General features: G+C 34.5%; 1 protein-coding gene across 7 annotated transcripts; it reads left to right on the top strand.

Moving 5' to 3' along the window:
• The first annotated feature begins 2,827 nt into the window (after positions 1 to 2,827).
• On the top strand, positions 2,828 to 25,163 carry LOC110813960 (NADH dehydrogenase ubiquinone complex I, assembly factor-like protein (DUF185)). 7 transcript variants are annotated; one of them, XM_022041254.2, is made up of 14 exons: positions 2,828 to 3,015; positions 3,093 to 3,169; positions 4,096 to 4,207; positions 4,937 to 5,019; positions 6,264 to 6,329; positions 13,664 to 13,764; positions 16,145 to 16,263; positions 17,987 to 18,027; positions 18,802 to 18,890; positions 20,012 to 20,189; positions 20,262 to 20,378; positions 21,483 to 21,562; positions 23,009 to 23,053; positions 24,447 to 24,626. In XM_022041254.2, the coding sequence occupies exons 1-13, from the start codon at positions 2,958 to 2,960 to the stop codon at positions 23,043 to 23,045; spliced, it is 1,158 nt and encodes a 385-aa protein (XP_021896946.2). In that variant the 5' UTR covers positions 2,828 to 2,957; the 3' UTR covers positions 23,046 to 23,053; positions 24,447 to 24,626. The 7 variants fall into 7 exon arrangements, with proteins under 7 accessions (XP_021896946.2, XP_021896945.2, XP_021896944.2 ...); XM_022041253.2 differs by lacking the exon at positions 24,447 to 24,626 and adding an exon at positions 23,447 to 23,575; XM_022041251.2 differs by lacking the exon at positions 21,483 to 21,562 and adding an exon at positions 23,447 to 23,575 and having other exon boundaries at positions 2,831 to 3,015; positions 24,447 to 25,163.
• The last annotated feature ends 35 nt before the right edge of the window (positions 25,164 to 25,198 follow it).

The raw sequence follows: 25,198 nt of genomic DNA, 5'->3' as shown, positions 1-25,198 counted from the left end.
AGTAATACAATCATGTCTCAAATCTCAAATCAAACAGTAGTCATGTAAGACAGCAATTCATGAATTCAAACTATAAAATAAATCGATAAGATACTATCATGTTTTTAGACTGCAAAATATATAAAAAGAGATTAACAGAGAACAATTTTAGGTTCGAGCTTCATTAGCAATCAGTAATTAATTATGCATGTTTATTAAAATCGCACAAAATACCACATTATTATTTATTTATACTTCATTTCTATGATAGAGAATAGGGTGAGGGATCCTTACTCGATTTAACTCCGAAGAGCTAAACGGTTTACTGCACCTACGGGCGGTCTCTGAGTTCCCTAAATTTTTTCTTCATGAACTGAAACATGCTTATAGTACTTACAAATGTTTCAAATAAACTCAAAATCAGTCTCAGGGTCCACTCGGCCAATTTCAAAAATTCGGCACGGCGGCTCCGCCGTGCTTCAGCGACGGCGTCACTGCCTGTGGCGGCAGTCTGCCTCGGGTTGGCTATTTTTTGCTGTTTTCGACAAAATTCAGCCGATGTTGGATCAATCTCTATGAGAAAACATACTTAGGTGTCTCGGTTGGCAAAAGAAAAATAGAAAACCAAAACTCACCTTCGGCGGGGCATTCCGGTGCGATGGCTCTTTCGGCTCACGTTGTAGTTGGGTGTTTTACTTCGGTCAAGCTGTAGAGAAAATAACGGTGATCAAAACGGTTACGCTGAACGGGAATTGGGAATGGCCTCATCAGAGGCGTTTTGTGAAATTCTTCGTTGTGGCGCTGCCGGGCTTCGTCGGTAATTTTTGGCCAATTGACCGATCTTTTCACTATGATTTAGCCATGAGTGAGCTTAAAATTGAATTTCGTGCAAAAGAGGAAGTTTTTACCTTTTTTAGCGGTCAGAAAGGGTTCCGATACGGCGGCAGGTGGCGTCAGTCGGCTCCCAGGCGGTTGGGTCATCTTCTCCGGTGAGGGGTTCTGGTGGCTAGGATTAGGGTTTAGTGCAGATAGAGGTTATTTATATTCATCCGCTTTTGATCTGGACCATTCATCGCGTTTGATCTAGATTGTCCGATCGCGATTAAATAAGAAGTGAATCTGGACCGTTCATCGCGATCCAATCTGGACGGTCTATCGTGATTTACTCTTTGCCGTCTGATCATGTTTGAATATTGTCGTTTGATTGCGTTTGGGAGGGAGCGCATCCAGGCTGTCCATGCGTGCGGGAATGGACCTCAGCCGTCGATCGCGGAGACGCGGATCGCCCTCGTGGTCCCCCCGCGTGGCCTCCCGCGTCAGTGTCTCTGTCATTTAGTGCGTCCTGGTTGGTCAGGGCTGCTGATCCGACGTCTGACGTGGTGAAACTTTCTAAAATTACGTTTTGGCCCATATTTTTTTATTTTTGTTTCAAAAATACTCACAGAACCCAAGATTTCACCTATTTTCTCCAAAATTATTTTCAATTTAATCTTCCATCAATTTTACTCCATTTTTTTCATTAAATTAAAATAATAAAAAAAACTACAAAAATTATATTTACAATTTAATTCAATATTTGAATAAATTTGAGTGTTACATAAACAACTTTTTAAACTCTTTTTATTAAGTATTTGTAGGATAAGCGCTATTTTTATTTTTCTTATCTATTTCGTTCTCGTATTTTTTTATTAGTTTTTTAATTTTTTTTTTATCTAACTTATCTTGTATATGAAATATTATGGTAAAATAACAATTATTAATTTACTAACTCATAATTACTATTTTTAATTACAAACTTTAGGTGTGTAATCGAAGTATATTCAATGTTAATATTAACAAGAGCATGGACACTCATTTTTTATGTTAAATATAGTTTCTATCGTAATTTATAAAAATATATAACGATAGTTTAATAAATATATGTAAATAGTATCAAATAAATGTAAGTATCATTAAAAATAAAAAATTAAATTCAAGACGATGAATAAATAATTTACAATTAGTAGATATTTAAATAATTTGATGAAGTATAAATCTTGTTTTATAAATTCAACATACAAATGTGAGAAAATTTATGAGGATAAAATTAATTGCACAACTGATTATTTAAACAAAATAATTTTTATTATCTGACATACTGTCTTGTTTTATTTTTATAAAATTGTATGTTTATATTAAATTAAAAATAATATTACTTTATAATTTAAAAATGAATATCATTATTTGAAGTTTGAGAAACAAGAAAAATTATCTAATGAAGAGTTGTGAAGTTCTTAAAATTGTATACTTATATTAACATAATTTTTAATATTTATGTTATTTTTTATTCTTTGATATTAATTGTAATAATGTTTAATGTAAGAAGGTGTTTAAGATTGTTGAAAAAAAAAAATGCTTAAAGAGTATAATGTCTTTATATAACAAAGCAATTATGCATTTTAATAAAGTATTAATAACAAAAAATGAGTTTTTAAAAAAAATATATTTACCATAATTATTTTTATAAGTTACATTGTTTTATATATTTGTAATATTAAAACAAATATAAATCAAAGATAAATATAATGTTTATATTTCAACTTCTCACTTTTAGGAATTTAATATCAATTATTTAAAATATATATATTGAAACATTGTGTGTAAACATATAAATATAAAATAAACAATGCTCAACACTATATAAGACCTCTTTTAACTCAACTTTTTTTACTTTTACTTTAGCATTTCGAAAGTAATTTTTTAATTATATTAACTAAATAAGTTATACTTTTTGAAGTATATTTTAATATATGTCAAATCTGTTATAAATAATAGTCAAAATTTAAATTTTTATTTAACATAGCTTGAACAGGGGATAGTTTGCATTTTGAATTATGCCAAAATAAGCGAAGGGGTTTTAGGTGTCGCCATTACCAATTCGTAAACCCCCGAACTGACCTTGGATCAACCCTCAACTGCCACAGACAACACAGAGCATCATGTTCTCTCACCTTAAATCTTCCCGAAAGTTTTCTGTTCTCTTCAACAATCGCCATGGTTATTTCTCTCTCTCTCTCTCTGTTCCTTCTCTCTGTCTGACACATTAACGTATAACTAACACAGCTTTCCTGCAGTTGCTCCACGCGATTCCTCCACTCTTCAAGCACAAGCACTCTACTCGACACACATTGTTGGGGATAAACCAGTTCTTGTAAGACGTTCTATTTATTTGTGCCGTGTATTTTAGGTTTTTCTTATCCTTCAAAATTACTATGTACTCCCTCTATTGCTCTATGGAGTTCCGTTCGCTATCTTCACTTTCTCTAATATCTTCTCCCCGGTTTTCGTCACCTGAGTAATGTTGTACTTACTACATGCAAACTATTTTTCATTTTTACATTACGCTGCTTACTTTTGAATGTTACGTTTTTGGAACAAATGGATTTTAGAAAAATTGTGAAGTTTACTCCTAATCTCGATTTTAGATAGAAGGTTTCAAACATAAAAATTGATTTTCGAATAAATTCTATCTGGAAATTAAATAATAAATCTTAAATTATATAAATATGCCAATTTGGTAATAAGTTGTGGTGTTTTTAAAAGAGGACGAAATAGGAGTTTAGAACACATTTGTTAAATATAATTACATAAAATATTGAATTTCATAAAATTACAACCTCGGTTTTTTTTTGTTGAATCCTAAGAATTTATTTACAAACGAATTCTTTGTAAAATTGGTTTGAAAACAAGATGAATTTTATTGTTCATTTGTCTCAAACATAGCCTAGTGTTTGCCACCTTGTCCTGTAGTTTGGCAATTTGATCGATGGGTTTGAGTTGCAATACCCGCAAAGAGTAATTTTCTCTATAAATTTGCAGTGTTGAACTTGGCCTTTGCAATCTGATTTGGGTTTTGGTGGATTAATTTTCTTTGTCATACTTTGTCAATCACATTCACTCTCAAGATTTTTTTTTTGCTGTCATTTCCATGGCTTTTTAAATCCTCATTAACGAGTCTTTTGTAAATCACGTTACCAGTTGAATTATATATATGCCCTTTACATTAACTCTAGTTTCCACCTGTCATTGTGCGGTTCTGTTGATTGGCTTCTAGCAATTGTTATTCTGTTTGAGCAGGTTCGTGACTTCATTCATTCGTCATTGTATGATCCAAAACATGGATACTTTTCACAAAGATCAGGGTCAGTTGGAGTGCTTGAGAGGAGCATTAAGTTCAATCAGCTTGCAGGTCATTAATTAGATTTCAGTTTTGGCTGCTTGTGACCTCTGGAATTTGTTTTTTCCATGTTTCTTTCTATCATGCAATTTGTAGTCTTGTTTTGTGTTATTTGATGCATGAAATTGAAATTTGGATTGCTAATTTTAAGCATTCAAATTCTAGATAAGTTGTTAAACAGTGATGTGGAGTATAGGTCTTCCTTGGTTGCTTTTGGCAGAATAGGAGTTTTGTGTGATATTAACTTTATTAGTTTCTCATTCTCCTTATGTGCATAATCAGATTAAGTGTTTGTCTTCCATTTAGTTTGGTTGTATGTGATCCTTGTTTGTGGCATTTGGAATGTGTGAATTATTTATGTTGCTCTTCTGCATTAGGTGTCCTGTTATCTAAGGTTAGCTCTTCAGAACATTGTCCGCTAGAGTATATTTCCTTTTACTTCATTGGATGTTTCTGATCATTCTTGAAATCATTGACATGTACTTTTGTAATAAATTTAAGTAGTTTTCTTCTGGAACTTTGTCCTTCATGGCTATAGAAAAATTTGTTGAAACAGTTTTCTAAGTTTGTCATTCAGTTTTTGTCTTGTGGATAGTGTGCTGACTATGCATTCTTTATGATCCAGTTTATGATAGAGATAGAATGCATATTCAATATGATCCTACTCTGGATATAGATGGACTATGTTGTTCTGACTTAATAATCTTGTGAACAGTTTATTAACACTTTGTCATATTCTAGGCAGGAATGCATATATGAATTACTTGGATAAAATCTACAAACAAAGTGACATAGCATGGTTCACTCCTGTGGAGCTTTTCAAGGTGATGCTTCTCTCTCTCAATTCTCTTGTGTTTCTGTTTGTTAAATAGTTTAGATATTATCAAGTTGATATGCTCCTGAAACCAGTGGTTGGATTTTCTTCTCTTTGTTTCCTTTTATGTTGAAAGATAAAGCAAGCGAAACCTTTCATGATAATCGCTCTCTCTCATATGCTTCATGCAGCGTGTGTATTAAGAGGTGTAGGAAATAACATATTGATATAGTTTTAGAAAATTTTGGTTAGTTTCTCTAATTTGTGTATAACTTTAAACACGTAATCTAGCTCTTCATATCATAGCCATTTTAAATCTTGACAAATTAAATTCAGTTACTTTTTCATGTTGTCATCTAGAAAAAATGAACTAGTATCTTTCATTTGAAGCAAGGTTTAAACAAATTTTTGTTAGCATTCCACCAGTATTGTAAATCTTGCAGTTCATACTTTACCTTCTATAGTTAATTTTCCTCTCCATTAGTGCTTTCTATTTCTGATTTCTAACTACCAAGAAAAAGTGGAAGAATGAGTTTCCTATAAAATGTTATGTTTGAATTTCAGTGGCAAGCATCTTATAAAAACAGTTAATAATAAAACAGTTAAGTTACTATTTATCCATAAATTCTTTGAAAGTGATGATTGATGATAAAACAAATATAAAATGCTCTAAAAATGTGAATTCACTTAGAAGAACCATAAAAGATTATCAAACAATTTATTTTTTAGAAATTGACACAACTTTGTAAATTTTATGCTATCTTTTTGAAAATGTTGTAATCCTGTCAATGACTTCTGATGTTTCCTTAAAAACTAACAAATACTATACACTTTGTAATTTCAAACAAGCACGATATTAAACTTATTTGGTGATTGCCCTTAGTTATCATGATTTGTGGCTATACCACTGTTCTCTCTCTCTCTCTCTGTATGGTCCCACCTGCACTGTGCCGTGGATAGATTAACCATTTTATGCAATCTTCAATTTTTGGTAAAAGATTCACATAAACCATTGTTCACTTTTGCTCTATAGTTATCAAAGCAATCTGGCAATCTTCTCTGTTAAAATAGCTTTAATGATTTCTTTTCAGTCTTTTTCCTCCATTCTTTTTCTCACTAAGGAGAGCAGTCACTATAGTCGAGCCTAGGCTGCTTACTAGCTGAGCCCTGACTTAATCACTCCCCTACGTTTCTGGGGGTTTCTGGGTACTGTCTTCTTTCATATGCTTTGCTGATTTCAACTTTCTCTCGTAGCCTTGGTATGCTCATGGAATTGCTGAAGCAATACTTCGCACTGCTAACCTCTCAGTTCCACTAAAAGTAAGCTATCTTTACTAATTTTATCTCATGGTCCATTGTATTCCTATTATTGGATTTCATAAGCTGATTGTATTTTCTTTTGTCTTATTAAATCTTTCTAGTTTAAATTTCCAACTTTCCATGGGAAAACTTGATTCTACATGCACACTTCATCTTAGATTTATGTCTTTTGGAAATTTGGAAATATTCTGCAGATGATTATGGTATATATATTTTGTTTTGTGCTAACTATATTTGTACTGATGATGTGCACAAGCACCTTGTGTATGTGGGCCACAATTCAAATTTATAGATTTCTGGTTTATGTTAAGCTGTCCAAATTCTTGTATTCTAACTGTTCCAGTAATTGGAAATAGCGATAAAAAAAGTGTTAAAAATAAAGGATCGAATAATTTTCTGTATGCTGATTAGCACCATTTTGTTCTTCCTCTATTGTCAATTTTCTATTTTGGATTTTCACTTATTTTGATGACTATTTGCTCTCTTTATTTCTGGATTTGTACCAACAGTGGCAAAAGCTGGTTCAACTGTATTCAATTCTTCAGACACTCTTCAATCTGGCAATCCAGTGACTTTTATATCTTCTCACTGCAATTTGAAAAACTTCACCAGACAAGTTATAAATTCTTGTCAAATTTCTAGAAAATAGTAGTTTCATAAAATCCCAAGTGCCGGTACAAGTATCCAAGTCGTTTAGCTATGTGGGACTGCACGGACCATAACAAATAAACAATTCGAGTCTTTTTAGATTCGTATCTTGGCATTTGTCTCATCAGCGGGGGTTGCTTAAGTTGGAGCCATTGTCTTCCTTGCCCTAGTAAATAGCTCTTTAGTAGCTTTGGATCATTGTAATAGTTATTCAGGTCGGTCAATAGTTGATCTCAGTGCTCACACTTTCTGTTAGAATCAGACTTCACCACTTTCAAAGGGAACTGTTATGAAGAATGAAGTAAGAATTTTATTGAATAGTAAGCGCTATATATATGTGTTTTATGAACAATAAAAAAGAAACACTATTAATTAAATGAGAAGAGTATAATACTAATATTACCCTTTACCTACTTACAATACAAATACACTTTCCACAACTCCTGCTCAACCTGGTGAATAGATGTTATCCATTCCTAGTTGCCCGCACACTTGCTTATGATTCCGGCTCGTCTAGTAGAGAGAGAGAGATTTTTATCATTAAAATGACATTTTTATTATTGTGTCTGTTTTTCCTATTTTACCCCTGTTCATTTATTCTTCTTTTACCCTTCTCCTGCATTACACCTTTAGAAGCTTTGTTATAATACCCTTCCCTTGAACAATTTTTAACCTTCTCCGAGTTGGAAATTGATGTCGAATATACTCACAGTCTTCCCATGTAAATTCTTCAACTGGAGCTCCTTCCCATTAGATAAGAACCTGATCCACATGCTGGTTGTTAGAGAGTGTGGTTTATAGTTGTAGGACTTGTTGAAGTTGCACTCTGACTAAGTCTTCATAAGTATTGGGAGGTAAATCTTACTTGATCACTTTTTTGCTCAAGATACATGAAATACGGGATGGATTTGTAAGGTTGTTGGCAACCTGAGCTTATATCCTACATTCCTAATCTTCTATACAACTTGAAAAGGTCTGTAGTAGCGAGGAGATAATTTAGATTCCCTTCTTTGTCTTACTGATTTTTGTTTAAATGATTGTACTTTGAGCAATACCCAGTCTTGAACTTTAGAACTTCTTTCACTATGATAGTTGTCCGCTTATTTTTTTTGCCAAGGATTTTGTCTTTAAAAGCTGTTGTTTAATAGTCTTATTAGTTTTTTCTCTTTCTGAAAGAGCATCTCCATTGAAGGTAAAACTGAATAAAGGTCTATAGTGTTTGAAAAATGCGGAGGAGCGCATCCATGAAGTGCTTGAAATGATGTCATTTTAGGCTTGTGTGGTAGGAGGTATTGTACCACCATTCGGCAATGATCGACCATTTAGCTCAAGTTTTTGGTTGTTGATTTGCCATGCAACGGAGATACATAATAAAATATTGCTTCAATGGTTCAGTCTGGCAGTCCGTCTGCAGATGATATGTAGAACTGAAGTGCAAGTTCGCTCCCACTATTGTCATCAGTTCCTTCCAAAATAGACTGGTGGACATTTTATCTCTGTCGGATGCTATAACTTGCAAAATATTATGTAATTTATGCACAGTTTTCATATAAAATCAGGCAACTCTAGCAGAAGTGAATGAGCAGTGCAGTGGCATGAAATGCCCATATTTGGCGAAGTAATCTATTACCACTAGTTATCTTTAAAAAAATCTACTACCACTAGTATGGTATCTTTTCTTTTAAATTTTAGTAACTGTTCGATGAAGTCGAGGGATATATAAGTCTAAACATTTGAGGGTGTGGATAAAGGCTGCAACAGATTCGGTATATTTGCAATGTTGGCAAATATCACATTGTTGGACCCATTGCATGATATAATTCTTCATGTTAGTCCAATAGAAATGTTGTTTGGCCCGCTTGTAGATGGTCCTGGATCCTGATTGTCCTCCCACAACTAAGTTGTGACAGTGTTGTAATAGTTGATTATGTAGTTTTTCTTTGTATCTAATGAAGGCTTGTTGCAGTCTCCCTTCTGTGAGTAATTGTTGAGTAAAGGGATCACTGGTGTAGCTATTGACCACTTCATCATCCAAGCAGGGGTAAAAGTGGGTACAATGTATACTACTTCCGTCGTAGGATCTTTCAGTTCTCTTATTGAGAGAGCATTGATTTAGTGTTCGATGATCCTTATTTGTGCTTGATAGTATAATTAACCCCAATAATTTTATGATTCCCTTCTGTTGTATCATCGATGACATTCTTTGATCTAATAGATACTTCAAGCTGCATTGATCGGTTCTAATGATAAAAGGGACTCCTTTCAAATAATGCTGGCATTAATTTACTGTATAAAGAACTGCTATGAGTTCTTTCTCATGCATTGATTTGGCTTGATTTCTGGGACTCAGAGCCTTGCTTAGGATAGGTTGATTGTCTTATATAAGAATTGCACCAATTCCTTTTTCATTGGCATAAGCTTTTGTAGTGAATGGGTCCCCGAATTTCGGCAGATTAGAGGTTACGGTTGTTTTTAAATGTTGAAAGGCTTGATCGGCCTCTGTGTTCCACCAAAAAGTATCCTTCTTCAACAAGTTAGTGGGTGGCTTGGCTATGACTCCATGATTTTGTATCAATTTGTGGGCTAGAAATCCTCTAAGGGGCTTTAATGTTTGTGGAGTCGACCAATTTATCATGACTTCAATTTTTTGGGGATATGTTTTTGCTCATTTTCTGGAGATAATGTGTCCTAAATATTCTACTGCGGTTTTAAAAAAATAACATTTGGACTGCTTGACATACAACTTATTACTTCTGAGTAGCTTTAGGATTTTTTCTAGTTGCTTGAGGTGTTCTTGCTTGGAGGTACTATAAATTAATATGTTATCAAAGAAAAGAAGGACAAATTTTTGCAGGAAAGTTATGAAAATGTGATTCATGATGGCTTGGAGTACAATTGGAGTATTGATGAGGCCGTATGACGTCACTCTGAATTCATTGTGACCTTAATGTTTCCTTAAGGTTGTTTTGTGGATATTTTCTTTCTTTACCCAAATATAATATACCTCGCTCGAAAATAAACTATAGATAATATAATTGCTTCGTGTAATTCACCAAGAAGATAATCAATAATAGGTATTGAAAACTTATCTTTTACAGTCAAAGAATTAAGTTCTCTATAGTCAACACAAAACCTCAGGTGCCATCCTTCTTCTTAACCAATAAGATGGGCAAGTAGAAAGGTTTGCAATTGGGCTTGATGAGCAAGTTGTACAACATTTTTGTATTTACTTCTCTATTCATTATTTTGATAGGACAAATATTTGAGGATATATATTTACTGTAGCATTCTCCTACGTTAGTGTGATGGCATGGTCGAAAACTCCAATAAGAGGCAACTCTCAGGTCCCTCAAAAACATCCTTATATTGGTTGAGTAATCCTCCTAGTGCCTTTTGGAGATATCCGGAGTTTGTATCTCCTTTGCTTTCCACTATTAAGAATAGGTTCTGCCCTCCATGGCTTGCTTTTGCTTGGTCTACTTCCTTGCTTTAGTTTTTTTTTAGTGGTTGACTTCTCATATGGGTTGTCTCCATTAAACACTATGAGTAAATTTAATGGTGGTTGGAGTGAAGTTGAATATCACTGGACTGAATTACGTCATCTAATCGACCCCCAATATTATATCATATATGCTAATGGAATTATGCAGAAGTCGTAAACAAACTTGTATTCTATGACACTTTCGGGCATTTAATGTGGCTAGATATTTTTGTCTCTTGGCTACCATCACCATTAATGATTTATTGCTAACCACGTGGTTTTTGATCTATTTGGCCACTCCCTCGTTTAAGAATGAATGCAAATTTCCACTGTCTTAAAGGACCAAGGTGTCATGCCCTTCCAATTTCCCTCGCATTTAAAGAGTACTCCCTATAGTGTATGGACAAGGTGCTTGTGAGGTTTTTCTTCATTCACTGGACTTTCAGGGATCTTTTCTTCGCAGATTTCTTCGTTAGCAACCTCTTCCATTGCCATTACCATTTTGCTTTGGCAGCAATGTCCTGGTAAATATCGATTCCCACATTTGTAATATGTTGTTGTTTTTCTAGGCTCCATTTTCCTTCTCATGGCTCTAGAAGTTCGTTCGTAACTTTTTGCTTTATAACCCTTCAACATATGGACAGTTTTGCCAGTGAAATACGAACTCCGAGATATTTCTATTATGGACTGTTCTTGGAGTAAGGTTTGTTTGAAAGTTTGGTTGAGTGAGTGTGGTTTAAGCAGTCTTATCATTGACTGTAATTCTAGTTTAAGTCGGCTAATGAAACTGGAAATTTTTTTTTTTTTGAAAGAGTAGGATTTTCTGCGTTCATTAAGGTGCAAATATGCTTGAAACGGTTTTAGTATTCTAGAACAGTTTTGGTTTGCATCAGCTTATTGAACTCTTCTATCTAATATTTCTCGAAGTACCGCCGAATCTGCATCACAACTCCACAAAATATTCCCATTCAAGCTCTTCATTTTTCAGCAACTGCCCTTGATACTATACATCTACTTTATATTCTTCTTCTCTTGGCCTACATGTGCCTCTCCTTGATTCTTATTGTATTCCCAATCTTTGTTAGAGGTGGTCAGCTTTCTATGAAAATTCCAACAATTTTATCTGGTGTGTCTTGGTTTCTTGTAGAAGGTACACCAAAGATTTTCCTTGTTCTCACCCCCGGTAGTTGAAGTCTCACTGTGATTTGATTCCTTCCTAGTTGACATGGTTTAAAACCTTTAGTTACCATTGCTAAGCCATCAATTGTGCGAGATTCAAGCATAACTATTCTTTTTCTTTCCTTTGCATTAGTTAAGGATATCACCTTAGGGATGATATCTCTTTATTCCCTAGGATTTAGACTCTCACCTGATATACTCCTCATTGAGTCCTACCATAAATTGGTATGACCTATCTTCCTAACAAATCTTTTCAAGAGTGCCACGTCTTTACTATTCTTCATAGCGACACTCTGACATTGATCAAGCTCCTGCCATAAGCCTTTTAGAAGGTTGGAATATTCTGTGATTGTTTTGTTGTCCTATTTAGTTGTCCAAGTTTTGACGATCATATCATACATCTAAGCTACATTTTTTCCCTCGGAATGAGTTTATCGTATTGAATCTTAAATTTCCCTTGTTGTAGGCAGATAACTGATTTATTAATCTCTGGTGCTATAGAGTTCTAGTGCTAGACTATAATCATAGAATCCTCCTCATCCCAAGCATCAAATATGGGCTCTTCCGACTTTGATCCAGTGCTGAGATGATGACTTAGTTTTCCTTTTCCCTTGAGAGTGGTTGAATCAATTGTGACTAACTCAAGTAATTTTTGTCATTGAAGTGGTAGGTAGCTTGGATTACCTGAAATTCGCCATTGTTATGTGTTGAGTTCTCCATTGCAAAATTTGTGCCGGTAGATTCAGATTTAATTTCCAACATCTTTCAAGTGAATAATTAGGACAATTAAGGCCAAGTGAAAAGTAATAGGAGCGAAGATTACCGGCTAGAACTTCCAAAGGCTGAGCACAGATGGCTGTGCGCTTTGGAGGTTGGGTGTGGAAGGTGGCACGACTGTGCAGGGAGCAGCAACTATGGACAGAAGGGCGGCCAGGGACAGGCGTGCAAGATGGAGGGCTGCGGGTGTGCTGTGCAGGTTGTGGGGCGCGCAAAGAGAGCTGCCTGTGCAACTGAGGTGTGACTAGCCGGACAAAGGCCGTGCAGGTGCAGACATTCTGTTCTGGTGGCTGGTGGCTGAGCGGCTGCGTCTGGTTTCTTCTAGCTGTGCGGTTTGGGAGCTAGTGCTGGCTATGAAGCCTGCCTTATAGGAAAATAGACGGTCTTGTGGTGGCGGGCGGTTGGAGTTTAGCAGCTGGCTATGAAGGCTGGTCCTCCTTCGGGTTTTCTTATTTTGGCAATAAAGATCAAATATGATTTTTAAAAAATGTTTAGGATTTTCAACCAAGAGGTCTAATACCATATGGAAAATGAAGTATAAATTTTATTAAATAATAGGACCTTGTATTTACAGGTTTTATGAATAATAAAAAAGAAACACTATTAAATATCTGAGAGTGGTGTACTACTACTATGTCTTTTACCCTGCTTACTAGATAAATACACTTCTTAACAGTTTTTATATGAATCTTACTGAACTGTACAGATGATACAGACACACTGGTTAGATTTGAGTTATTTGACTGGATTTGCAACGAAACTGCTGGCTTCTGATTTCTAGTAGCTCTGTTGTGATGGAAGGGAAAGTTACTGTTTTTTGTTGTCTTTTTTTTTGGGAGAAGAAAGAGGCACTGGGGTTTTTAGTTAAGGAGGGTTAAAGGTTAGGATTGGCTATGATACTCAATGAACATAATAATTTTACAAGTAAACAGAATGAGTTTTTTTATTCTCTTATCACTGCATTATGGATGCTGATCTACATAATGCCTTGTGACTCGTGATACCTTACATATGTGGGACTATTAGACTGTTATGTAATAGTCTAGGAAATGGAATAGACAAACACCCTTAACCATTTTGATCAAGAATTGCTCTTTGAATTTGTCAATATGTGTATGTGAATGTGGAGATGTTATGCTATTTTGCTTATTGAATTGTGTGGGGTCTTGGGATCACTTGTTGATTAGGATTTTAAATCTACTTGCTGAAAACATTGACTTGAACTTGGTTCTTTCTAATATGTGATCAGATATATGAAATTGGTGGTGGTTCAGGAACTTGTGCCAAGGGAATAATGGATTATATAAAGTTGAATGCTCCCACAAAAGTTTACAACAATATGTCTTACACGTATGTATGTCTTTGTCTACTATTTTCTCATTTAAATGCTTTCTCCAAATCTTGCATGAGTACTAAACCTAAAAGAAGGGACTCTTGAGTTATGAAAAGATTGGTTTTCTATATTATTCTGTCACTATCAATATCCTTTCTAAACATTATGATATGCTTTGTACACTGTGACTGGTAGAATTTCCCATCTATGTGACACATAGGAAGATTGAATGAAAGGTACAGAATGAGCAATTAGAATTTTTCTAACTGATAATGCTTTGGTTCTGATAACATACTTCGTTAATGTTATTCTTATAGATAAATTTCTTATGTAACATATATCTGTCCATTTGTCTACTATTCTCTCATTTACATGCTTTTTCCAAATCATGCATGAGTAACTGGTAGAATTTCCATATCCTCTCTAAACATCATCACATGCTTTGTACATGTAACTGGTAGAATTTCCAGCTATTTGACACATGGGAAAATTGAATGAAGGATACAGAGTAAGCATATTTCTTTGTAACTGATCGCATTTTGGATCTGGTAAGACACTTCATTGATGTTATTCTTACAGATAAAGTTCTTATGGAAAGGCAGTATCTCTGACTTAGCCCTTAGGCTGCCTAACAAGTCTTCATGGTTTTATGTCAAACACTCTCTATGCATAATCTTTTCTGTTATTTAATTGGTGGTTATCGATATTGGAGCAGATAAATGTGACATGTCAAAGCCCATTAAAACAGAACTAGGTTTGATTGCTATTATTCTGTTGCTTAGAAATTTGAAATTTTCATGATAATTTGATAATAAAATTCAATTAGTTTGGATGGAGCAGAATAATAGGATATTTTATGGCACTACCTTTCATATTCAAGTTCTATGGGAGCGAATGACATTTCTGGCCTCTTGTGGGCTAAGGCCAGCTGGCATTTTACTGATTTTTCTATTTCTGCGCTACACAAAAATTTTTGGTTGGGGGGATAATATACTGATTTTTGTTGGTTTCAGTTGTAACTACAAGTTGGGGTTCTTTTACTAGAATGCTATAGGAGAATATCTTGTCCTCAGATATTGTACTTCATCTTTTTCGGCCCTTAATAATATTTCTTTTCCTATTGAGAAAATAATCTCAACTAGTTCAAATCTCTTGTTGTCGTTGAAAGTTCAATCCAACGGTAGTTTGATTGCCATTTTTTCTGTTGCTTAGATATTTGACAATTTTATGATAATTTGGTAAGAAGCTTTAAATAGTTCTAATCACTCATTGTCCTTAAAAGCTTAATCCGATGCACAAACATTTCCCTTTATCCTTATGGATGATTTCCTAGTTGAATCTTCGTTCAAATTATCATAAAAAATCTGACTTCCATTTGGTATGTATACGCTTAAAGTTTGTTTACGTTGAAGAGTCTATCATGAAAATTTCCTCTTCTTTATAATTCTCCAACTCATTAATATTACTATTGTTATCATTATTAGTTAGAAAACCAGAACGAAAACAATATTGAAATTTGTAGAATTGGTAGGATAATTAAGTAATCATTATTCTTACTAATTCTACTTCTAAGGTCGTAGTATATTTATGTCAGGTTACAGAGTTGATTATGTAGTCTTAAAATTGGCAATGTCCTTATTAGACTATAATTCCTTTTTCTGTTTCCATTTCCTAGATAACAATTTCCTCCTCTATATATAGGTGTAATCTTTTGGTTTCAATATGAAATAGCATGATAATTTTTACTATAAACAAACAAAACCAGTTAAGAAGCAGTGTCACTACTTGAAAATAGTCAGAGATTCCCACTGTGCAAGGGATTTTACAGCTTTATCTGCCGCACTTAAAAGAAATTCCTGTGCAAGGATCAGTTAGAACATGAAATAGGGTAGTTGCTTCAAAGGGAATTCCATCTTTTATTCCCAGCAAGCTAAGTGTTGACCATACAGCCAATAGATTCAGGAGCCAAAAAGCCAAGAGTATCAGGAGCAGTTATAGGAATAGACATATGTTCAAATTGATTTTTTTTTAAAAAAATAACAGAACGAAAAAGATATTAAAACCGTCTAAGAGGTGTGATCTCCTTCTTAAAAGTAGTTGGAGCTTCCTACTGTGCAAAGGATTTAACAATTCTATCTCTGGAATTCAACTTGGCTTGGTTGACTCACTGTTATCATTTATTTATATATATATATTAAAGCATTAGATACTTGGGGACCATTAAAGTATAATGTTCAAACTAGATTCCGCAGTTATCTTGCTTTCCACTAGTTGATTATTTTCCCCTGAATATCATCTTAGATGCACATAATGAGCTCTGCCCTTTCTTGTTCAACAATTTGTGGTATAGATAATGATGAGTCATGTGACTAAATTAAACTAATTTATTTGTTGCAGCTCAGTTGAAATCAGTTCTTCACTTGCTGAAATTCAGAAAGAAACCGTTGGAGAAGTTCATAGTCATTTATCAAAATTCAGTTTAGAATGCCGTGATGCTGCTGACCAGGGTGGATGGGGTGCGGTATCTTTAACAACATTTGTTGTAGTTTTCTTCTTTAATTTCTGATTGCATAATATATGCTCTACATTATAAAACATTTCCAGTCTGATAAACTGCAGTTAATTTGAGTTTTCTTGTGAATAGGGATGAGAAATATTGGGCATCAATTATATTGCCTTTTCAGAAACACAAACTTGTTTAAAAATTAGGGTTCCAGATCTGACCTTATCGTATAGACCCAATCTAACCTAAAGCCACTGTCATTCAGCAGTGGGCTTGACCTGGTCTTGCTTTCCCTGAAACCTGACACAAATGAACCAGTACTTTGGGAAAGAAAAGGGGCAAGTAAATTAAAAAGGAAAAAGGGAAAACACAAAGGTTGATTGAGCATTTCTACTATTACGTAGATTATTCCCTACTTGGACACAAAGAATGCACGTGTAACAGATGTTCCAGGGGTACTATTGATGATTACATGACAATAATGCCTTTTCGCATCCCATTTGAAAGGCTTTGAATATTCATCTCCATACCTTGTGCTCACCAGGGAATTGAAAAGTAAGAAGTGCATGAAATTTAGAGTTTATCACTCTTGGTTACAAAAGTTAATCATGTACAACACTTTTTCTTCTAAAGAAAAAGTTAATCATGTCCAACAGGACTACTAACAATAAGAAAACAATAATAAGTACATGAAAGGGAAAAAGCAGAAAAATTACAATGAACAAGAAGACATGCTGGCATAAGTAAACTCACCAAAAATAACTTTCTGTAGGATCTCTGTCAACTGTAATAATAAAAATATAAACTATTAAGGAGGTCTCCTGATCCAATGGCATATATTACAGTATAAAAGCATGGTGTATCGGTCCAGTGCAGAGCTTATGGGGGCTGGCATGATGAGAACTGAGATGTAAGTTGATTGTTTTTTTTGGCATTAGCAATCAAAAGAAGAGAGAACTGAGATGGGTTGGGACAATGAATTACTGGTGTTTCAGTAATGAGCAGCAGATCAGAGATGATTGAGAGTGGTTGAGAGCAAGAGAAAGCTGAGAGCAGAAGGAAGGTAAGAGAAGAAAGATTGATAATTAGGTCTTAGTGGATACTCTAAGAGGGTAAAAATCCAAATCTTTAGCAGACAAGTTGAACTTGTCTTTTAAAATTGTGGGATATGACACTGGACTTCCAACTCCTGACATGGATGAATATGAGCTTTTATGGATAAATGCATGAGCTTGCAGATATTCATGCATCAGGATTTCAATAAGACTGAGAAAGACAGTCTGTCAGACTTAAAATACTGAAAGATGCATAATCTTTGGTAGATGGGAGGGGAGCTTTAAATCATTTACTTATATGCTTTTTTAAGTGTTAAAATTCAGTTTAACTGCTAATCCATCAAACTAGAGGTTAACATGATAATGCAACTAGGGGTGGAGTGTGATGGGACCAAGTTCTTGACTGAAAAGTTATCCTGTTGTCTTTAATCTAGTAATATTTGTGCTCTCATGTTCGTAAGATTTAAAAGACAGATTGTTCTAAATACTGTATACTGTCTCATTCTATAAGTTGCTTGTCAATGGTTCTACTACTGTTGTCCTGTCCAAACTCCTTCCCCATCAAATGGAGAGAGGGGGAAAAAAGAATGTCATTCGGCTTATTCTTCTTCTAATTTATCATGCTTCTGAAATCGTCCATCATGAATCAGAAATTTAAGCAGCTTTTGCATTTTTGATCAGGAGATGTGAAGGAACAACCTTGTTGGGTGATAATGCTTGAGGTATGTATTGGAGCAATCATATTGTTATCCAGAAGTACTCAAAACTCTATTGACATAACCTTGTTATTTGCTTGATTTTGTTGGTTTGCCAATCATAAGTGCCATCTAATGCCCGAACTATTATATCTTTCTGCTTACCCATATATCCATCTTTGCAGACAAACAAGCAGCTTTCCAGTAAAATGTTATTCCTTGACCTCTCTATACGCACACACATGCAAGCACGCATAATGGTCATAACAATAATTATTACCTTTTGATTCCTGAGCTTGGGATCGGGTCATGGGATGACCAAGGCTGAAATCTTGAGGCAAGTTAGCTGCTTGTTTTGTAGATTTCCACCCTTTATGACCTATATTGATAGGATTTAGGGGTTGGAGATAAACCTATGATGTATAGAGTTAAAGTACTCTAAAACCCTTTCTTTTTTGATAAACTTTTAACTGATTATTTTACTGCTGAAATTTTGGTGAAAATAAGTAGGAAAGCATCTTCTTCCTAAAACCTAAAATCTAATCACCATTACTTTAGCCGCGGAATAATAAAAAACTTTAAGATAAAAGATATCTAATCCTAACCTATTCTGAGTGCAAAAGTCTTCTTCCACAACCAAATAATTTCAAAATAAAAAAGAAAAGACTTCTGTTTAAACGGGAAAAAATTTCTGCAGTTTTTCCTTTAATAATATTTGTTGTCTCAATCTATTTCTAATGTCATGCTAGAAACCTGGTTGATTGTTTTGTGTTCTGCACAACAAATATATTTATTCCTCAGGTGCTTGATAATCTTCCACACGATCTAATTTATTCAGAAAATCAAGTTGCTCCCTGGATGGAAGTCTGGGTTGAGAAGCAAGCTGAGAGGTAGGCTGTGCAAACTCTACTTGTGCTAGTTTTCTTGTCAACATTTTATTGAGAAGGTTTATCTGTTGTCATTCTAAAACCATATAATTAAGAATTTCAACTTAGCAATCATTGCAATTGCCATACAACCTATGCACATCTGTCATTAAATCTATCCATATGCCTATACTTGTAAATCCTTATAAGATATAATGTTTCGTAATGTACAAGGATGAGGTAGATTAGTTGCAGTCTTCGTTGGTGTAATTATTTGGATGTTCCCATATATTTTTGATGCAGAACATAGGATTAACGCTATAATTCAGAACTCATACAATGTTCATTAGGACACCAAAAACTTAAATTTTATAAAATCCTCCTTACTTAACTCGCTATCAATAGAGTGATAGAAACTAAGATGATTGGGAAATTAAAAGAATGGAAAAACGTCACAAGAATATCTTGATAAATTGATCCATATTTTGCTCAACAAGAAGGTTGAAGACACCTTACTTAGTTGAGAGTAAATTCTCTAATTTTATTGATGAAAACTTGAATTCATACAATTGTGAATTGATGACCAATTTATAATGTAAACCATGTAAATAATAAGAAAAAACAATATCTTAAATTAATGGTAAAATTATATAGGAAAATAAATTTAAAATAGAATAGGAAACTTGTAACAATTAAGATGATTTCTATCTAAAATAGAATATATATGATTTCTTTTTTTAAATAGCGAAAATCTTAATTAATGGTGGCTGATTTAGGGGAAGTAATTGTGGAAAATTATGACCCCCATAATCTTCCCAAAATCCATGAGATTCAATCTCCCATTAAGGCATGAGATTTGTTTTCCTATTTCTCTTGATTTCCTATGAGGTTTTGGAAGGAAATTAAAGTGTTGGCAGATTCTTTCCTTAAATGGATGGATTGAATTATGTTTGGGATGACTTATGCTGTCCATGCTCACATCAGTTTTATTTGGAAATCCTGTTTCTATTGCTAAATGCATCTCTATATAATTGCAACTGGATCTCAATTTAGAGGTTCTTATCTTGCTGGATTTCTGTCTCCTCAATTGACAACTAACACTCTACTTCCTTTAAATTTTCAACTTGGGATTCCTCTGTTCATAGTGGAACGTTTTCTGAGCTGTATAAGCCTTTGCAAGATCCGTTAATCATGCGTTGTCTTGAACTTATTGAATCGGGGGGAAATCCTGCCACTCATAACAGTGCGAAGTTAAAGGCAAAAAGCATTTGGTCTAACTTCTTTCCAAAACCTAGAAGATGTTGGCTCCCAACGGGTTGCCTGGTAAGAAAATCTCCTAAATAGTTTTTTCATATAAATCTATCCATGGGAATAATATTGTCTTTGAATGTGCAGAAACTGCTGGAGGTTTTACATGCTACACTCCCGAAGATGTCTTTAATTGCTTCAGACTTCAGCTACCTACCTGATGTTAGGATACCTGGTGAAAGGGCTCCACTGGTTTCAACCAAGGTCTGTTGAGTTTCAAATTGGCTTAAATTAAATCTTGAAGGGTGCTTTTGTGTTATCGTTCCTACTTAGGATCTTCTTACGTAATTTTGATTTATATCTTAGGCTTGTTAAGAGAGAATCCAAAGATCTCTTCAGGTTAAAGAACTTAAGACATTCTAAGAGAAAATTTCTGCATATATATATATATATTTTTTCTTGAGATTGTTGTTCTGCTTTATACAATAAATCTCTCAGAAGAATAAAAACTTCTCCGGTTGGAAGCAGCTATCCTGTATCCTAGAAATCACTTTCACATTTATCCTAATAAATAATTGTATCACTAAATAGAACTAAACTACCAAATAAAATAATGAGACTGTTCCTGCAGGCATTATATATCTCCAGCCATCATGAGTCACTCAAGTAGCCATGTATTACTCACTTCAGTAGCCATGTGTCATCACTTTTAGCAATGCACCCACTCTATGTTTAAAAGCTGCTTGTCCTCAAGCACCCAAACTAGATCCTTACAAAGGAGTTGCTGCAAGGAATTACAAAATCCATTTGGAGAGGCAAGCAACTGAAATGGCAAATCCTTGAGTTTTTTTTTTTTTGGGAAAATCTTTGGCTTCTCTATCCAACGTGTTCAATAATAGATAAAACCCTTGGTGGACCCACTTGACTTCCTTTAGTTGCTGCCAACTTTTAATAGCACTTGCACAAATGAAATCACTATCTAGAGCTGTCAAACTTGACACCTAGAAGCTTCAAGACAAATAAAACAATAATTCCCAGATGTGCATTGTTAGTGAAGATTGAATTCTCTTGATAGGATGTATATTGTTTTCAGCTTCCTTTGCATCAGTTGGGACCAATTCCATATCTCTTTCTTCACCATCAAACTGATCAGCCGTCATCTCCAGCCACTATACAGACTAGATTTGGGGCAAAAATTCATCATTGTTAAAGAAATTGGAAAAGATACGGCAATCTAAGAGGGGGCACATGGGCATATCTGGATGGTCTTTTCAAAACCGGAATGATGCCTGATTCTAAGACAATGCATCTGGTTACTTCTGGGCCTATTGATTGCTCAAAATAATTCACAATGGGTTATGATTTCAGGTAACTTGGCAAGAAGCACACGTGCTAGTTTTCCTCCATGAAATTGGCACCCTCTGTAGTGGCTTTCATCTCCAACCACAGTTATGCATCACTTTCCACCTTTACCCCTTGCTCATTCCATTTTCTTCTATCATTACTTTCAATAGAAACATTTCATGTGGACTAGATTTGGGGAAAAATTCATTATCACAAAAGAAATTGAAAAAGGTACGAGGATCTAAGAAGAGGCACATGGGTATATCCGGACGGTCTCATCACAACCGGAATGACGCCCGATTCTAAGACAATTTATCTGGTTACATTAGATTCAATCGAGTCGTTAGGATAATTCTACTGGTTTGTAATGTTTTCTATTACTTCTGGGTCTATTTATTGCTCAACAAATGGGTGAAAATTTCAGGTAAGTTGGCACCTATGTGCTCTTCTTCATCCATGAAATTGGCACTCTCTGGAGTGGCTTTCATCTCCAGACACAGCTGTGCATGACTTTCCACTTTTACCCGTGCTCATTCATCTTCTTCTGTTGTTGCGTACAATACCAGCATCTTGGTGTTCTGAATGATCAGCATGCTGCTAATTAAATCTTTCCCTACAAACACTACCTTCTTAACTTGTCTAAAATCTGGCCTGGCATTTGAAAATTTTCTGGAAATTCTTCCAACTTTGTTGCTACTGCTTGTTGTTTGCCTTGTCTTGCTCCCATGCAAGGTGTCCTTTTGCTCAATCCTCTTGGTACCATTTGAGAAAATTCTCAATATTTTTTGGAGAGATCACAAGTCTCCCATAGCCTCTGATACCAAAAGTTATTATTCCCGCTTTTGTTCTTGTTATATGATTTTGAATAATAGTATGAGTTTGTTCAGAGAAAACCAAAGATGTCCACAACTTAAAAGCACTTAAGAAACTTAAGAGACCAAGTTTCTGCATATTTTTATTCAGATTGCTAGTTTGTTTTCATACAGTAAGACACAACTGCTCTTAAGAAAAATATCTCTGATTGGAAGTAACTATCCCGCATCCTAGAAACTGCATTCAGACTTATTAACTAGATAACTGAACAAAATAGTAACAACACTGTTCCAGAAGCCATGTTCATCCCAAGAGCCATGTGTCACTCATCCCAGTCGCCATCTAACTACATAGATGTAGTATAACTTTATGTTGTGAAATCATTGGGCAGAACATGGAAGTTATTAGGTTAGTTCTGACAAGTGAGACCTTATAATATCTTGCAGTCTTAAGTTTCAGTATCCCAACATGAAGTAGCGGGTCTTAAGATAAATATTGCACTTGTACTTGCCAGCATTGTACATTTGCTACTGCAAGGACATGCTTTATTATGAGTAATATGAGAGGATATATTTCAGTTATTATGAAATGTAGCGAGTCATATAATTTGAGAATATTGGCATTTATCTGTCAAAATCTGTCTATTTTCTAATTCCAGAAGATGCCTGGGAAAGGCATGTCAAAAGAATTTAAAACTTCAGAATTTTTATTTCACCTCTTTGATGTTTGATCTGCAGAAAGATGGGCGGAGCTCGGATTATAACAGTCATCTAGATGCAAAGGTTTTTCTTCCTTCATCTTTCTTCCACATATCTGACAGTCGTTCCTGCATAACTATGCTTAACAAACTTGATTCAATGAACTCATAAAATATCATGCCATGAAGGGATTAATTTAGTGGAGAATGAAAGATATCTGAAAGTGATGGCTCACATTTTAGAGATCACTGACTGATAATTTGTTGTAGTAATGTTGGGGACATTATAAACACTTTTGATAGACACTTTCTTGTCTTTTTAGTTGTCGACGGCATAATCTTGTCTCCTTATGTGGACGAATTCGTCTTTTCTTCTTTTAAAGGAAAAATAAAACAAAATTCGTTTAGTGATGTTTGATATCTCAGATTTCAAATCCAGACAGAATGCTAAAGAAAATTGCAATTTTTCCCGCTGCAGGGGGATGCTGATATTTTTTTCCCTACTGACTTTTGGCTTTTGGAACGTATTGACCATTATTGTTCTGGGTGGCTGAAACTCCAAAAAGATAATTCACCTAAAAAGGGGAAGGGGAGGCGAACAATTACTGTGAGTTCATTTTTTAGTAAGATCATATTCTATACTGGTTGATTTTTTGGAAAAAGCACGAGATGGATCTTTCATAAAGGAAAATGGATTCAGTCTTGTGATCAACTATACTCATTTTTTTGTTTTTTTTGCAAACCAATTTATCTAAATAAACTGGACTTGATGTCAAAAATGTGTGTCAATGCCAAGCAGAATAAATTTTGTTCGTTTCAATGAATAATAGATTTTGAATGAGGAAATAATTTAGTACTATAAGAAAAAAGCATGAGCTCAACATATATTGGCACAACTTTGGTTGTAAAGCTATAATGTTTTATAGCTTCAAATTAGCTATACTGTTGTTATACCTTCAAATTTGAGATGAGTATGATGTGATAGGCTTGAACCCATAAGCTTATCTTCGGAGGATCTTTGTATATGGTTTTGATAAGTCTGTAGGATCGTCAAATGAGAAGAATACCCTCAAATAGAAAGTGAATGGCAAAAGAAACAAAAATATTCCTTACTGTCTTCCTTTCAAGTAACCCACAAAATTGATAGGAGAATTAGGGAAGTCCACTTCTTTCAACCTTATGTGGAGCGCTGTCTCTCTCATGAAAATTCTATTGAAGCAAAATTTGACCAAAGAAAAGTAGAGCTACCTAATGCTATTGGCTTTATTTATTTATTTTTTCAAGTGTTTAATAGCACAGAATTATTTTGTTGACTGCTATGTTTTCATTAGGACTGTCTATATATGGTGATGTAGTCTAAGAATCAAAATACTTGGTGGAATGTCTATGTATAGTTTTTCATATTCCTGTATTCACAAGTATTGTAGACTCTTTTGGTGACTTCTGCATGTTTTATTGAAATTTATCTCTTTCTGCAGCTTGACACTTCTTCATTCATGGAAGAGTTTGGCTTGCCGTCCAAAACAAGAACAAAGGATGGATACAACCCACTTCTTGATGACTTTAAGAACACCAAATTCTATCTTAGTGTTCCAACACATAATATAAAATAGTTTTGATTCTAAATCTTTGAACAGCATGGTCATTTTATTTGTTGTCAGGGATATACATCAAATCTAAAGATGCATCACCCAAGCCGAAATAAATCTCATATATCAAAGTTCAAATGTCGATGTTCCCATGCTATAGAATATAAAGCAAAAGATTTGAAGATGAGAGGTTCATATCCTTGAGAATGATAAGCACGCACACAACGAGAAGCAAGAGTTGCCTGAGTGTACATCCAGGGGGGTTTCAGAATCTGGAAAATTTTTGTTCTTTATATAGTTAATTGTCTCAATTATGAGCCTGTTCAAGTTATGGTTCGGTGAACATTTCATTTTTTTAAATAGAGATTTAGGAATGGATTAGTTTCCTGCTAAGAGAAAGAAATATGATAAGTAATATGTTGTCTTTCAAGTTTTGCACGTCACCCATTGGAAACTTGAGGAGTTTCATCTCAGGGAGTTCCCAGTATTTATCATTCATTCAGATTAGTCAACATTTATGAATACACAAATTATATTCCTGAAAAGGTTGCCATTGCAGCGTTTTCTTACCCTGTTATAAGCTATATATAACTTGTTTGAGTTTCACATCTTTGTATAATTGATTTGATGACCAAGTGTCT

This window comes from Carica papaya, chromosome 3, assembly GCF_054855325.1.
Source record: "Carica papaya isolate Zhongbai chromosome 3, ASM5485532v1, whole genome shotgun sequence".
NCBI classification, from domain to species: domain Eukaryota; kingdom Viridiplantae; phylum Streptophyta; class Magnoliopsida; order Brassicales; family Caricaceae; genus Carica; species Carica papaya.
Note: the sequence above shows the minus strand (reverse complement) of the source record. Positions and strands in the feature narration are given on the sequence as shown.

Bases quoted from the DNA above. Each gene is read 5' to 3' on its own strand.
- LOC110813960 (XM_022041251.2), top strand. From the start codon at position 2,958: ATGTTCTCTCACCTTAAATCTTCCCGAAAGTTTTCTGTTCTCTTCAAC. The intron at 18,028-18,801 runs GTATGTATTGGA...TTTATTCCTCAG, and splicing joins GTTGGGTGATAATGCTTGAG to GTGCTTGATAATCTTCCACA. The intron at 20,379-23,008 runs GTCTGTTGAGTT...TTTGATCTGCAG, and splicing joins CTCCACTGGTTTCAACCAAG to AAAGATGGGCGGAGCTCGGA.